Source organism: Micromys minutus, assembly GCF_963924665.1.
Source record: "Micromys minutus genome assembly, chromosome: 13".
In the NCBI taxonomy this organism is placed as follows: domain Eukaryota; kingdom Metazoa; phylum Chordata; class Mammalia; order Rodentia; family Muridae; genus Micromys; species Micromys minutus.
In genome coordinates, this window is record NC_137982.1 from 42,984,776 (window position 1) to 42,999,206 (window position 14,431).

Here is a 14,431-nt window from a genome sequence, read left to right on the forward strand (position 1 = left end):
AAAATAAAGATCATTTAGAATATTTTAGAAAACTAACTTTCTCTGTATTTGTTACTTCAGGTATGATGGAGACATCATTTAAAAAGTTAAATAAAACCAAGACATATATAAAAAAACCTTTACATTTCCTGCTTGAAAAAGAAAATTCTTTTAGTAGAAAGCAACATTTTGTATTTTAAGACATTGGACTCATAGTTTATGGGAATTGAACTCACCTCATATTCTTGACCTTGGCATCATTAATTCAGACAGCCAAGTAGCTTGTCACTAGGCCATTTTTAGGGGAGTGACTCATTTTTATGACCCATTTTTTTCCCTGCTGTCCAGTAAGCATTTTCTTGCAGCCACCCTTTATTAACGTATGTTTCAAGGCTCTGTTTCACCACTATCCACTTCACCTGAATGTCTTGTTCCTTAGCCGTTTCCCTAGTGACCAGAAGTCCCAGTTGTTATTTTCAATCTCAGACAGCTGAACAACACTCCTTTCCAAACTAGCTCTCCTAAATTCCCGTCGGTAGAGCCGGTGTCTATCTTTAGCCGGTGGGATTAAATTGCAAAGGCTTCAGGCTGCGCAGGGCACAGTGAGCTGCCTTTTTACAGCTAGACCTTGTGTGCAACCAAGAGCGGAGACTCTCAGTGTGCCCTTCCTTACCCAGGTTCCTCACAGAATGGATTCCCAGCGGGAGCTTGCCGAAGAACTCCGGCTTTACCAATCCACCCTTCTTCAGGATGGTCTAAAAGATCTCCTGGAAGAGAAAAAATTCATCGATTGCACCCTAAAAGCAGGTGACAAAAGTTTCCCTTGCCACAGACTGATACTATCGGCTTGTAGCCCTTACTTCCGTGAGTACTTTTTATCTGAAATTGAGGAGGAGAAAAAGAAGGAGGTAGCGCTAGACAACGTGGACCCAGGTATACTTGATCTGATCATCAAATACCTGTACTCTGCCAGTATCGATCTCAATGACGGGAACGTGCAGGACATCTTCGCCCTGTCCAGCCGCTTCCAGATCCCGTCGGTGTTCACTGTCTGCGTGTCTTACCTTCAGAAAAGACTGGCTCCTGGTAACTGTCTGGCCATCCTAAGACTGGGGCTTCTTCTCGACTGCCCGAGACTTGCCATTTCTGCCCGGGAGTTTGTGTCCGATCGCTTTGTGCAGATCTGCAAGGAAGAAGACTTCATGCAACTGTCCCCACAGGAGCTGATCTCCGTCATTTCAAATGACAGCCTCAACGTAGAAAAGGAGGAGGTAGTGTTTGAGGCCGTGATGAAATGGGTGCGGACAGACAAAGAAAACAGGGCGAAAACTCTTAGTGAAGTATTTGACTGTATTCGTTTTCGCCTTATGGCAGAGAAATATTTCAAAGACCACGTCGAGAAAGATGACATAATTAAAAGCAACCCAGAAGTCCAGAAAAAAATCAAAGTTCTAAAAGACGCCTTTGCAGGCAAACTCCCAGAACCCAGCAAAAATGCAGAGAAGGGGGGGACAGGTGAGGTGAACGGCGATGTTGGTGATGAAGACTTACTTCCTGGTTACCTGAATGATATCCCCAGGCATGGAATGTTCGTTAAAGATCTCATCCTCTTGGTCAATGACACAGCTGCTGTGGCGTATGACCCCATGGAAAATGAGTGTTACCTTACTGCCCTAGCTGAGCAGGTCCCCAGAAATCATTCCAGTATTGTCACCCAACAGAATCAGATCTATGTGGTCGGAGGACTGTACGTGGACGAAGAGAATAAGGATCAACCCCTGCAATCGTACTTTTTCCAGGTAAGGACACGCAGGCTGGGGTTCACCACCATTAGCAGATTTGTGAGCTGTCCGGGGGCGGGGTGCTTACATACTGTTCACATGGCCATCCCATTGTACCCTCTTAACACTGTGATACTTAACTGTGTTGGCAGAAATAACCAGACTTCATATTTAAGTAAAAGGTGTGGCGAAGGAAGTCCTTATGCCTAACTCACGACTCAGATTTTCTTCCTGCCCTTTCTCCCTAACAGTGTGTAGGTAGCCAGTGGTAGTTAAAATTCTTCAAAGCTTGGGCTTTAGATAAAGACTGACTTTATAATCTTTAACACTGTTACCTGATAAATAGGTTAGAATATTTTCCTTAGCAAAGCTATTTGTCTACACCACAATGCCTTACACACTGCAAGAGACTGGGGACTTGGTCTACTTTTTTCCTTCCTTTTAACTGAGAAAAGGAAGCATTTCATTTATTTCTTGTTACTGTACAAAAGATTTTATTGAAAAAGAAAGGACTTGTGTGTATATTCTGTACACTTTGGATCATACAAAGACAAAAAGAAAAGCATTCCAAATCTCACTGTGGTTTGATCAGTAAGAATTTGTTTAGGTCATAGCTAATCATGGCCTGGTTTTCAGGGACTTAAATTGGAAAGGCCAGAGATAAGCAAGTGTGGAATGTCATACCACAGTCACTGCATGCTCTCAAAATACGCAGCATACCATGATGTATTCACAAAATACTAGCTTTCACCAAGTTGTCCTGTTAGAGAAATATAGTCAAAATAATATATACTAATCATGTTTCTTAATTTTCTAATTTCCAGTGAGAGACACTAGCAAAAGTATTTGAATGTAACCCAGAAATTTCCCCAAGTCCTAATTTCAAATTCAAATTAACTTTAGAAAGGGAAAATCCTATGAAAAAGATTGTAAATATATCTGGGAAGTGAAAAATATTAAATCAAATGGATATGTAGACAGGCACAGGCAGATATGTCAGATAATATAATCACAGATCCAAGGAACAGTTAAAGCATAGAGTAATTCTACACACACACACACACACACACACACACACACACACACTTTAAAAACATACCCGAACCTGCACTCTCTCTGTTCTCAAGTCCTCGTTTTAACCTTTGCTCTCTAAATCCTGTTGCTTCCTTTTATCTTTATTTTTTTTCTGATATTTATTTAATGTATATGAGCACACTGTAGTTGTCTTCAGACACACAGATCAGATTGCAATGCAGATGGTTGTGAGCTACCATGTGGCTGCTGGGATTTGAACTCAGCAACCTCTGGAAGAGCGGTCAGTGCTCTTAACTGCTGAGCCATCTCTCCAGCCTTCCCTTTATCTTTATTGTGTCGATTTCCAAGTGAGATTTCCTGACCGAAGCAGGAGCCACCGACAGTTACACAGAGGAAGGGCATTTCCCTCGCTACTTCTGAAAGGGCACAGATGTAGATCAAGATGCCTGAATTGAAATAATAAAAGAGAGCTTTGTATGCAAATTTCAGGCTCTGGCTGCATGTGTGAGATGTATTAAATTCAGAGTGAACTGACATTTGGCATATGCTGCAAATAGACTGTGGGAATTTGGGGCCTTATTCAGATTGGTTTCCCCTCCCCCATAGAATTCATAGATTCATCAAGTTTTAGACCACAGTAGTAGACCACACTTTGAGTATTCTAGGTATAAACCCTAATTTTAACAGAGGAAGGTTAAATAGCTTGAGAGCCCATCCACTAAAGGTGCTGGCTGGCCATCTGCTGTCCTCTGGTATAGAAAATGCTCTAAGGAAGGGATATGAAGGTGGGTATCTCATAGTCTGTGTGGGAACTGGGCCCTCACATTTGGGATTAAGATGACCATTGATCCATTAAAAATAAAAGTAGCCAAGCTGCATAATGACACCTTGTCTCAAGCAGCAAAATGCCTGTAGATTTATTAGATGGCATGGTATTGAAAACCACCTAAAAAACCATGTGAAGTTGGGCAGGTGTACCTACCGGTTTAGCCAAATGAGATAGATTACTTGAGTATTTTGCACAGAACTTTTCAGAGTCCATAAATGTTTATTGTTAGTTCTACTTTATTACCTAGTACACCCCCAGTCCTCGGCTGTGCTAGGAATCAAACCCAGGTAATCTCAGCCCCACTGGACTACATTCTCTCAGCCCTCTGATTCTTTCTTGGCCTCAGATTCTTTTTCCAAAAATGAAAACATTACCGTTAGATCTAGATGCTGAAACTAAGTGTCTGCAAAGCTAACCCTGTGGACAAGGGGATTAACCCCGTGGCATGCTGTGTCCTCTAGTCTCAGAATTTTAACTGGCACCACTAGACCAGAGACAGAAAGGCTTGTGGAGAAGCCCCTCCGCACCCCTACAGGTGTGTCTTATTCCTGGCTCTACTGGTTTTGAGGTGAAGGCAATCCTCTTCACCTGGAAAAGGTATGTAACAAGGCAGCCGCACCTCTCAGAAAGTTTCCTTGTCATGTCAGTGTTACCCTAAACTGCAAACAAGGAGTGTGTTAAGATTTTAGAAAGTAGGTGTCAAAATGAATCTCTAGTCAGAGCATAACACTGGCAGCCATCATAGGGCTGGCTGCAAACCAGCCTGCTGCTTAGCACAGACCAGAAAGATGATATTTAAGATGACCCCACCCAAGACACAGAAACTGAAATGAGTATTTTCCTGTACAGTAAAGCACAGGGAACCTAGACATATTTCAAAGATGGAAAAGCGACTCTGCCCTCCCTCTCAGTGGACTGAGTGACAAGTCCAGCTGTCCCAGAGCTGGCTTTGGGAGTGTGTTAAATATAGCATGCAGGGGCCATTCGCATACTGTGACCCCTGCCACAGACACCCTGTCTTCCCCAGTGTCCCAAATGTTTCAAAACTGAGCGAGGCAATTTCAGAGAAGGATTTGACAAGAAACGGCCCCATCCTTACAATTCCATTTTATTCGCTGTTCTCTCTTGATGTCATTTTAGGGGTTTCATTTTTGCTTTCATTTTAATATATAGGCCAAGTCGATTTTCTCGTTCTATTTAGTGATTCTGTGCTAAAATATAAATATGATACTTTAGGATTCTTTTTTATTAATGCTAAGCTAAAATATAATACTTGAGGATTACAGTTGTACAAGATCTTCGTTCATCTCTGTAGATTTTTAAACAGCATGAAATATTAAGAACTTCTTAGTTACATCTGGTAATATTTTTCTACCAATCTCCATTACTCATTTTTTTTCCAGCTTGATAGCCTAACATCTGAGTGGGTTGGCCTGCCTCCGCTCCCGTCAGCCAGGTGTCTCTTTGGTCTTGGAGAGGTAGATGACAAAATCTATGTGGTCGCCGGCAAGGACCTTCAGACAGAGGCCTCACTGGATTCTGTATTATGCTATGATCCTGCGTAAGTGGACATATCGGTCCCATAACATTCCTGTTCCATAAGCATGCCTACAAATCCGTACTTTTACCAGCTGGAACATGAACTCTATTGTCGTTTCATTTCAGGGCTGCAAAGTGGAGTGAGGTGAAAAACCTTCCTATTAAAGTCTATGGCCACAATGTGATTTCACATAACGGGATGATATACTGTCTAGGCGGAAAGACAGATGACAAGTAAGTGCACCAGAGCTTCCTTTTGATTCGCGTCCAGGAGAGTATGGCAAGTGTTTCTTCCTTTTTTTACAGCTACCTACTGAAATGGGACGTGGGTCTCTAACACCATATTTTTTTCAGATTAAAAACTGCAAATAGAAATTTGAGAAGTTATGAGAGGAAATTGTAATTATGAGGTTTTAAAGTCACCAGATCAAATAGGAATGTAGGACGCTGCCATATGAGCACAATACCTCAGTGGTACGCATCCTGACAATGGGAGAGCAGCAACTGGGAGCACAGTCAGCCTTTTATTTAACTGCCTTTTCTTTTAGTACAAAGACCAGTAGGCTTTCTTAGTCATGAGCCATAAGCAGATTAGAACTGAAATTCCTTACTTTGTTGTTCTATAATGTGGATGGTGCACACTTTCAGAAGCGCACACACGGATGTCAGAAGACAACACCCATGAGCTCCTTCCACCTTACGGGATCTAGGGACTGAACTCAGGCCACCAGACCGAAGGGAATAAAATTTTCCACAGTGCTCTTTAACATGGCATCAAAGTATCTCCACTAGGAAAGCAGTGCACACAAGCGATATGGGGCCGCACTTTACGTGCAGAAGAGGGAATTTATATCAACAAGCAAAGTAACTGGAGGAGTGCGGTCATTTCTCCAGCGACACGTTGGTGACTCCCTCCCTCTCAGGTCTCTGTTTCACTACTTTCAGCTCGTCCCTTGAGAGAAATCCAGGGCACATCTCATATAGGACCCCATCTTGGCTTATAGGCCAGAGGTTCTCAGTCTGTAGCTCAACCCCTTCCACCTGGGTTACCCAAGACCATCGGAAAACACAGACATTTCATTATGATTCATAACAGTAGTAAAATTACAGTTATGAACTAGCAGCAAAAATAAATTTTTGGCTGGAGGTTCACCACAACATGAGGAACTATATTAAAGGGTGGCAGCATTAGGAAGGCTGAGACCCACTGATCTAGGCACCTATGGCCAGGACAGAGATCTTACATCTCAGAGAGTGCTCCGGAGGTCAGTTAAGCCAGCATCCACTCCAGTCACATGATCACCTTTTGTTTACAGTGTGAAGTCTTCCATCCTAGAGAAAGCTGCCTTACTTGGTTTATCATTTGTCCAGGCTAACTTTTAGTAGAGCTGTCCAACCCCGGAGATGAAGTGAAATTGTGACTTGCAAAGGTACATTTGGGCACAGGAACATGCACTCACAGTCCCAGACTAAGGCCAGAGAATCTGCTGATCCTGGGATTTCCAGACCACCTAGATGACATAGCAAGACCCTATGTCAAAACAAACAACAAAAACCAAAAGTATACAGGCATAACAGGAAGAAAGTCAAACCCAAACTTCTGTGTCAAGTGAAGAACTCTGTATCCTGTAGCTAATTCATTTATTCAATGGAAATTATAAAAATAGCACAGAAGATGTAACTGAACAAGCACTGAGCTTTTTATTCTCTCTCTCCATATTCAAAGATGGTATATCCTGAAATGAAATCCCTTCCTTAATCTTTGCTTTTCCATCAAATGAATACTTAATTAAGGATGGACATGGTAAATTTAATTTGGATTTTTTTTCCTAAGTAAATGGAATAAACAATCTCTATTAAGCGTGTTATGACTTCGAAAACATTGGAATTCTGCCAAAATGATTTAAATTGTTTCCTTCAGTTAACACTGGTAACCAGAAAATCAATCCGTTTATAAGAAGCATTCATGTCTGCGAGAAATAATATGTTAATCTTGAGAATCTTAGTATCTAGACAGCATTACCTAGCAAATGTCTAAGTCAAGAACTTTGAAATAAATCATTAGCTAAAAGTAGGGGGCTGAGGCTGGGGGTGCAACTCAGTAGCAATTTCTAGAATATGGAAGACTTTGAGTCCAATCCCAAATATGGGGGGAGGGGCAGAAGGGCTATAAAGTGCCCTAGTGAATATGATTTTCTATTTTCCTCTCTCCAACACCTTCCTTGCCACAGTCAAGTCTTAAAGGAAATGTCTTTTAAAAGATGTATTTATATATTTCATGTATGTGATGAGTACACGGTTGCTGTCTTCAGACACACCAGAAGAGGGCATCGAATTCCATTACAGATGGTTGTGAGCCACCATGTGTTTGCTGGGATTTGAACTCAGGACCTCTGGAAGGGCAGTCAGTGCTCTTAGCCACTGAGCCATCTCTCCATCCCACAAAGGAAATGTTATATATGGTCTTTTTTCATATTAAGAAAAAGCTATTCTCACAGAAGAGTTTTTGTTTGTTGGCATTACCAAACTGGTTACTATTGGGATTCAGGACTATTGATCAGTTATGAAAAACTTTTAAGACTCCCTAAGGTTCATCCTGAGAATAATTCAATGAGTGTATATGTTTCTTCTGGCATTTAGCTTGTAAAACTATTTTCATCATTAATCAGCCTGCACGATTACTATGTAATCTACAGTCAATAATTTTTAATATAGGATCTTATGTAGATAAGGCTGGACTTACTCTCGAGAAACTTTTTTTAGGGTTTGAACATGGAGACTCAAACGTGCTCCATTAGCACCCCGCCACTAAGCTCCATCCCTCACCCCAAGAGTTTCAGGTTACTTTTTAAAAAGTAGAGTGTATTCTCCATCACAAACAGAACTAAGTTATTAAAGTAGCTTCAGCAAAAATGAACATTTATTTTCTTTTTGTGTTCACAGAAAGTGTACGAATAGGGTGTTTATCTACAACCCGAAGAAAGGAGACTGGAAAGACCTGGCTCCGATGAAAACCCCTCGTTCCATGTTTGGGGTGGCAATCCATAAAGGCAAAATTGTGATCGCAGGAGGGGTCACTGAAGATGGTCTTTCAGCTTCCGTAGAAGCCTTTGACCTCAAAACCAATAAGTGAGTTGCTTTGCTGCACACAGGAATCCTGTACATTTAGTTGTTGCATCTGGGTAGCAACTCTGCTTTCTCAGGCTCGGGGAGGGGAAGCCAGAGAACCTTGGATTAAAGGGGAAGTATTTCCAACACCCCATGCCTTGTGATTAGGAATCTGGGACCCCTGAGTCGATGTTGACACGTTGTTGGCCTGAGTCTGCATTAACTGTATGTATCTAGTTATTTAGCAAAAGCATTATTACCTCTGAAATACTGTACAAACTTAGATGAATATGCATGTCTTAGGAACAGGGAGTTTAAGAATTAAAAGGGTTTTTTGTTTTGTTTTGTTTTGTTTTTTTTTTTTGACCAGGCATAGTGGTGTAGACCTTTAATTCCAGCACTTGAGAGGCAGAGGCAGGTGGATCTCTAATTTCAAGGCCAGCCTGGTCCACACAGAGAAATACTGCTTCGAAAAACAAAAAAACAAAATTTAAGAAGATTTCCACTTGTTAACAACTAGCACTCATACATTATGAATACTTTATACATTTACTATTTTTTTAACTTTTGTTTTTATTGGATTAATGTAAAAAAATACTTGACTAATATTTTGATATGAAATTAGTCTTTCTAAATTTTTGAGCTTACGCCCCAAGGTGAGTACATGTGTTTAACCCGTTCACATATGTGTTGTATTTTATATATTATAGATATAGCACATATACAATAGCATATGCATTGTGTTAGCAATAAAAAATTAGAGTTATTGCTTTTCTAAGAAACCAAATGTATATGGTTACAAAATAATTTTGATATCTACAAATCATAAAGCATTTTTACAAAACTAGATTTAAGTGATCATGAAAAATTATGTTCTTTTTTTTTAAAGATTTATTTATTTTATGTGTATGAGTACACTGTTGCTGTCTTCAGACACACCAGAAGAGGGTGTTGGATTCCATTACAGATGCTGTGAGACCGTGTGGGTGCTGGGAATTGAACTCAGGACCTCTGGAAGAGCAGCCAGTGCTCTTAACCGCTGAGCCATCTCTCCAGCCCAAAAAATAATGTTCTTAAAGACCGGACAGTAAGGGTAAATGCTCCAATACAAAAGAAACTTAAATCTGTGGGACTTAGGGGGTGGGGCACAACTTTGACTGGCAGCCGAAGGGAGGCAGAGGCAGACAGATCTCCAAGTTCCAGCCCAGCCAAAGCCACAGAGTGAAACACTGTCTAAAATAAAAACGTGTAAATCTGCACACTATAAACCCTCTGCGTTTCTAGTTTTATACACACATACACACACACAAACACATTCTTTAGAAATGACAAAATTAAATCTATGAGTCTTTACTTTGAGAATTGAGAATTACTAGTTTCCCTTGTAGGTCAGTTTCTTTCATTCTCAGCTAACATGGAGGTAAGTCAGTACTGACTTGAATCTGCTGCTTCTCCTCTGTAGGTAGCAATGCTCTCTTGTCCATAGCTGCCTCTGCATAGCAGCTTAAAGGTCCCCAAAACGTCAGATGGAAGATTTTGGGATTAAGTCCGACGACTCCTAAGTGCTTTGTAACATCTAAACCACGGCTGTCACTAGAAGTGAATGTCCCCTTATGGATGATTTCTCTGCTTTTGTTGTAATGAATAGCTTCTTGAACCTAGCCCATGTGTCCCCCAAATAGGTGTTGAAGGGGTTGATGGGGAAAATAAAATTCAGGCTGTTGTCCCTGTTCCCTTACTTTCATGCCTGGTGCAGGTTTGTATGTGTTTAAATATATACTCAGCTGAAAGGTCGGAAAATAGAGGGAAAGCTCGTTCACTCGCTTCCTGTGCAGACAGCTTCAGCCTGCACAGGGGAAGCCTCTGTTCCAGGATGGATATTCAGACAGTGTGCACACAGTCTGTCATCCCCAAACTCAGTTCTGTGCCCAGAGTAGCAGGATTGCTTAGAACAAAAGCAAGTACACTATCCACTGTGGTGTCGGCCCGTCAGGTCAGTCTGTTCAATTTATACGGCATATTTATCAAAACAGCATAATACAAGGCAGGGACTTACCTTGTAGACACTTTATTTCTACTGTGAAAAAGAGATTGACACACTTAGCACTTTGTTTGCTAAGAGAGAAAAAAATATTTTTTTTCTTGTTATCTGGTTTTCTTAATATATGTTAAACTACTTCTGAAGCAACAAATTAAAAAGTTACAAAATTACACCAAAATGCTGTATTTCTGTACATTTTATGCTGACTGTATTTTCAATAAAATACCTAGGTGGGAAGTGATGACGGAGTTTCCCCAGGAAAGAAGTTCCATTAGCCTTGTCAGCCTGGCAGGGTCTCTGTATGCCATCGGCGGCTTTGCGATGATTCAGCTGGAGTCTAAAGAGTTTGCGCCCACTGAAGTCAATGACATATGGAAGTAAGTTGTCCTCCAATTCTCTGAACCAGTGTTAAATCAGGGAATTGATACGCAATGTTGTAGTAAACAAACCAGGTTTTTCCACCACGCATGGTATGTCTCAGTGGTAAACTATACGTTTCAGCTGAACTTGACTTACTGACCACGTGATTGTGATTAGCTGCAAGACTAAAGAAAGAAGTCATCTAGACTGGTTTCTTTTGTGTTGTTGTTTTAATCTTTTAAATGTTGTTTTGTGTATATGGGTGTTTTCCTGCATGTCTGTCTGTATACTGCACACCTGTCTGGTGCATTTGGATCCCTAGAGCTGGCGTTGCAGGCTTGAGTCGCCATGGATGCTGGCAATCAAACCTGGGTCCTCTGGAAGACCAGCCAGTGGTCATGACTGCTAAGCCACCGATCCAGCCCTAAACAGGTTACTTTAATTGTACAATGAGTTCGGATACTTGAGCTTTTCTGCCCAATTCTAGCTTTAAGCTTCAGAGTAGTTCCTTTTCTAAGAAAACAGAGCACTTGGGGGGCTGGAGAGGTGCTCAGCGGTTAAGAGCACTGGTTGTTCTTCCAGAGGACCTAGAGCACCTACCTGGCAGCTCACAGCTGTCTGTAACTCCAGCTCTAGGCGATCTGATGCCCTCACACAGATATACATGCAAGCAAACACCACTGCACATTTTTTAAAAAATCATCTTTTAAAAATAATTTTAAAAATCCACAGCACTGAAGAAACATTTAGCCTTTTAATTTTTACATGAGCTCATTAAGTATAATTTATTCTTCCAATTGTTTGATGGTTTGTTTAGTAAATGCTTTTTTTTTTTCCTTCAGTTTTCTTTCTTTTCTTTTTTAGGCCAGTTTGGTCTCAGACTAAAGAGATCCATCAGCCTCTGGCTCCTGGTGTGGGCCACCAGGCCTGACAGTCAATGCTTTTTTAAAAAGAAGTGAAACTATTTATCCATATTACCACCCTGACAGCTGCAGGCAGTGGTTACTCAACTGAACTTTTTAAGTCCAAGAATGTTTCTTAAAGGGCAGGGGACACTTTTACCATAGTGTCAGATACAGTAAATATCGAATGGAAACCAAGATGTACCCTGGAGGTCACGGGAGCATAAGCTCCATTTGGAGACCACAGTCTTGTGCAGGGCCTCTGATGGTCGATAGGTCCCACCAGGATACTTAGAATGAATGGTTCTTGCTTGTGCTTGACATCTGGCTGTAAGGAGGGGACTCTGGGTGCCTAAGAAGAGCCTACGTGAGCCCATGCTGCATAATCTCCTAGAACGGCCCCCCTCATGATCTCCCATCATCTTCCAGACCAGCCCCACTGCCAAGGCCAGAGGTCTTCAAGTGGCCTGTTCTCGGACGGGCTGGTACCCTGCTTCCCAGAGTATGGCTTATAGAACATCTGCAGCATTCGCATCCCTTTGAGCTGCTTGGAGACACAGAATCCCAGACCCCTCCTCAAAGCTTCTGAACCAGAGGTGGCATTTTAACAAGATTCCTACTTGTTTCGTTGGCACACTTAATTATGTCCAATCAGTGATGGCAGGACATTGCACCTGAGACCAGATAGTGGCTGTTACTCATTCTGGACCCAAACTAGCAGGTGCTTTATTCCCTACTGCTGAGCCACACGGCTGAAAGACCAGTAGTTTCACCAAACCATGTCCGTGCCTTAGACACTTCTTGATAGACAGTTCATGGCAGGGCACAGGGCACCTGTAGCTCTAATTCAATCCTGTGTGTACATACATACACACACACACATATACAATACATACACATACGTATATACACACATATAAGCTTTAAAAAAATCCTTATGTTGTGTTGAGGAAATTAGTTGTCTTGAGGGAAAGGTGGCCATAAAACATTCACTGTAATCTTTCTTTCCCTCAAAAAAAGTTAAAGCAAACATACAAACAAACCCACTGATTTACAAGGACCAGGGAGGCTAGAATTTGCAAGAGGGTGAGATACAGAAATACTGAATTTAACAGGGACTTTGTCTGGGTAGAAGGTGGTGGGACTTTTTCCCAGAAGATCCCATTTTTATACTGAACACAAAAAACGTACAAAACTCTGTCACTAAAGGCTGCTTATTATTTTTTCTTTTCCATCAGGTACGAAGATGATAAGAAAGAATGGGCTGGGATGCTGAAGGAAATCCGTTATGCTTCTGGAGCCAGTTGCCTAGCAACACGCTTAAATCTGTTTAAACTGTCTAAACTATAAAGGAGGTGACAAAGACAGTTTGAGAGGTGGCTTGTTGGGACAAGAGGGCTTTAACTTAGCGTCATCCTTTAAGTCCATACGATGATTCATGTGGGGTTACAGCAACCCGTCCCGTTTCTATGGGGTAAAGCAGTGTAACTGAATCCCCAAGTTTTTCAGTGTGCTGAGTATAAAACCCTTTGCTAGGAAGTTTAGTGTTCAGTTGGACAGGTATTTTGTTAAACCTTTCTCAAAGACGAGAGCTTTCTGCATCCTGAGCTGTTTACCTATCCTTTGTTCTTAAGGTACATTTACACTTGTTTTCTATTGTAAACGAAATGCATATGTCTACATTCTTAAGAAATGTTTGGGTAACAAACCTTTCCATGTTTTTGAGCTACAACAGGAATCTTGTGCCTTACAATGAAGATGACTAGAAATTGCTGCTTAAGAAGTATAAATAAATGAGCCTCAGTCCTTTCCCCATTCTTGTCGGGACCCTTGCATATCAGTTATTTCTAATACAAAATGTATGCAATGCTGGCATGTGCCACGGTGTGTGTGTAGAGGTCAGAAGACAACATCTGGCACCCACTCTCATGTCTCACCTCATTACAGACAGGGTCTCTTTGCTGTTTCTCCACTGTCCAGGATAGTTTGCCTTCAAGCTTCTCTGTGGATTCCTGTCTGCCTGTAGGAATCTTTCTGTAGGAACATTCTAGCTACATGCCTTTGGTGTGGGGGAGGGACTGTGGGTTCTAAAGATTTCTATTTGAGTTCATAGCTTCTGAGGCAAGCATGTTTACCTGCTGATCCATCTCTCTGGCCACAATTATAAAAGGCTTACATTTATCCCAATAAATCGTAGTCTTCACAACATTAAGCACAGCAGTTAACATGGGGATGTTTAAACTTCCAAGGCAGAAGGTGATGTGAAGGAGAGTATACAGTCACTGGTTCAGTAACTTACTAAATTTCCAACAGTAAGAGAGGTGACTGAGCCAGGTGTGGTGGCAGTTGTCTGAAGCCACAGCTCTTGAGGTAACACAGTAAGACACCAAATGGAGGGATGTGTCTAGACTCCTGAGTCTACCATGGTCATCTGATTCAACCACGTAAGTCATGACCTAAGCCAAACATCTGTGTATGGATCGGTTGTCACAAGCCTCCTTTGCTGGCTCTTCGTGCCTGAGGGGACAGTCCCACATCTCCCCTCAATTCACACTTGTCCAATTGCACCTTAAGTGGCGCCATGTAGTCACATGACATTAAATACCAACGACGAGTCCCACATTTCTTTCTGGAGCTGGGACCTCCCAGTGATCTGCAAGCTCAGAGTGAACTTCCTGGTGATGGGAAAATGTTCCAACACGTCTGAACAAATTCAGGATTGTCCTAGCACCAGCCCACCTCCTACCTTGCTCTTCCCATAGACCCCAATCTTGGTAAAAGGAATGTATTTGTGTCACACCCTCTCTTCCAAGATTCGAGGAACATCCCAGATGAGGGGGCAGACTGGAAGAGCCAG

General features: G+C 41.7%; 1 protein-coding gene across 1 annotated transcript; it reads left to right on the forward strand.

Annotated features, from left to right (window-relative positions):
- The first annotated feature begins 572 nt into the window (after positions 1-572).
- KLHL41 (kelch like family member 41) lies at positions 573-13,389 on the forward strand. The gene is made up of 6 exons (XM_080927865.1): positions 573-1,778; positions 5,028-5,185; positions 5,290-5,397; positions 8,107-8,292; positions 10,543-10,689; positions 12,813-13,389. Exons 1-6 carry the CDS (start codon positions 669-671, stop codon positions 12,922-12,924), a joined length of 1,821 nt encoding a protein of 606 aa, XP_080783991.1. The 5' UTR covers positions 573-668; the 3' UTR covers positions 12,925-13,389.
- The last annotated feature ends 1,042 nt before the right edge of the window (positions 13,390-14,431 follow it).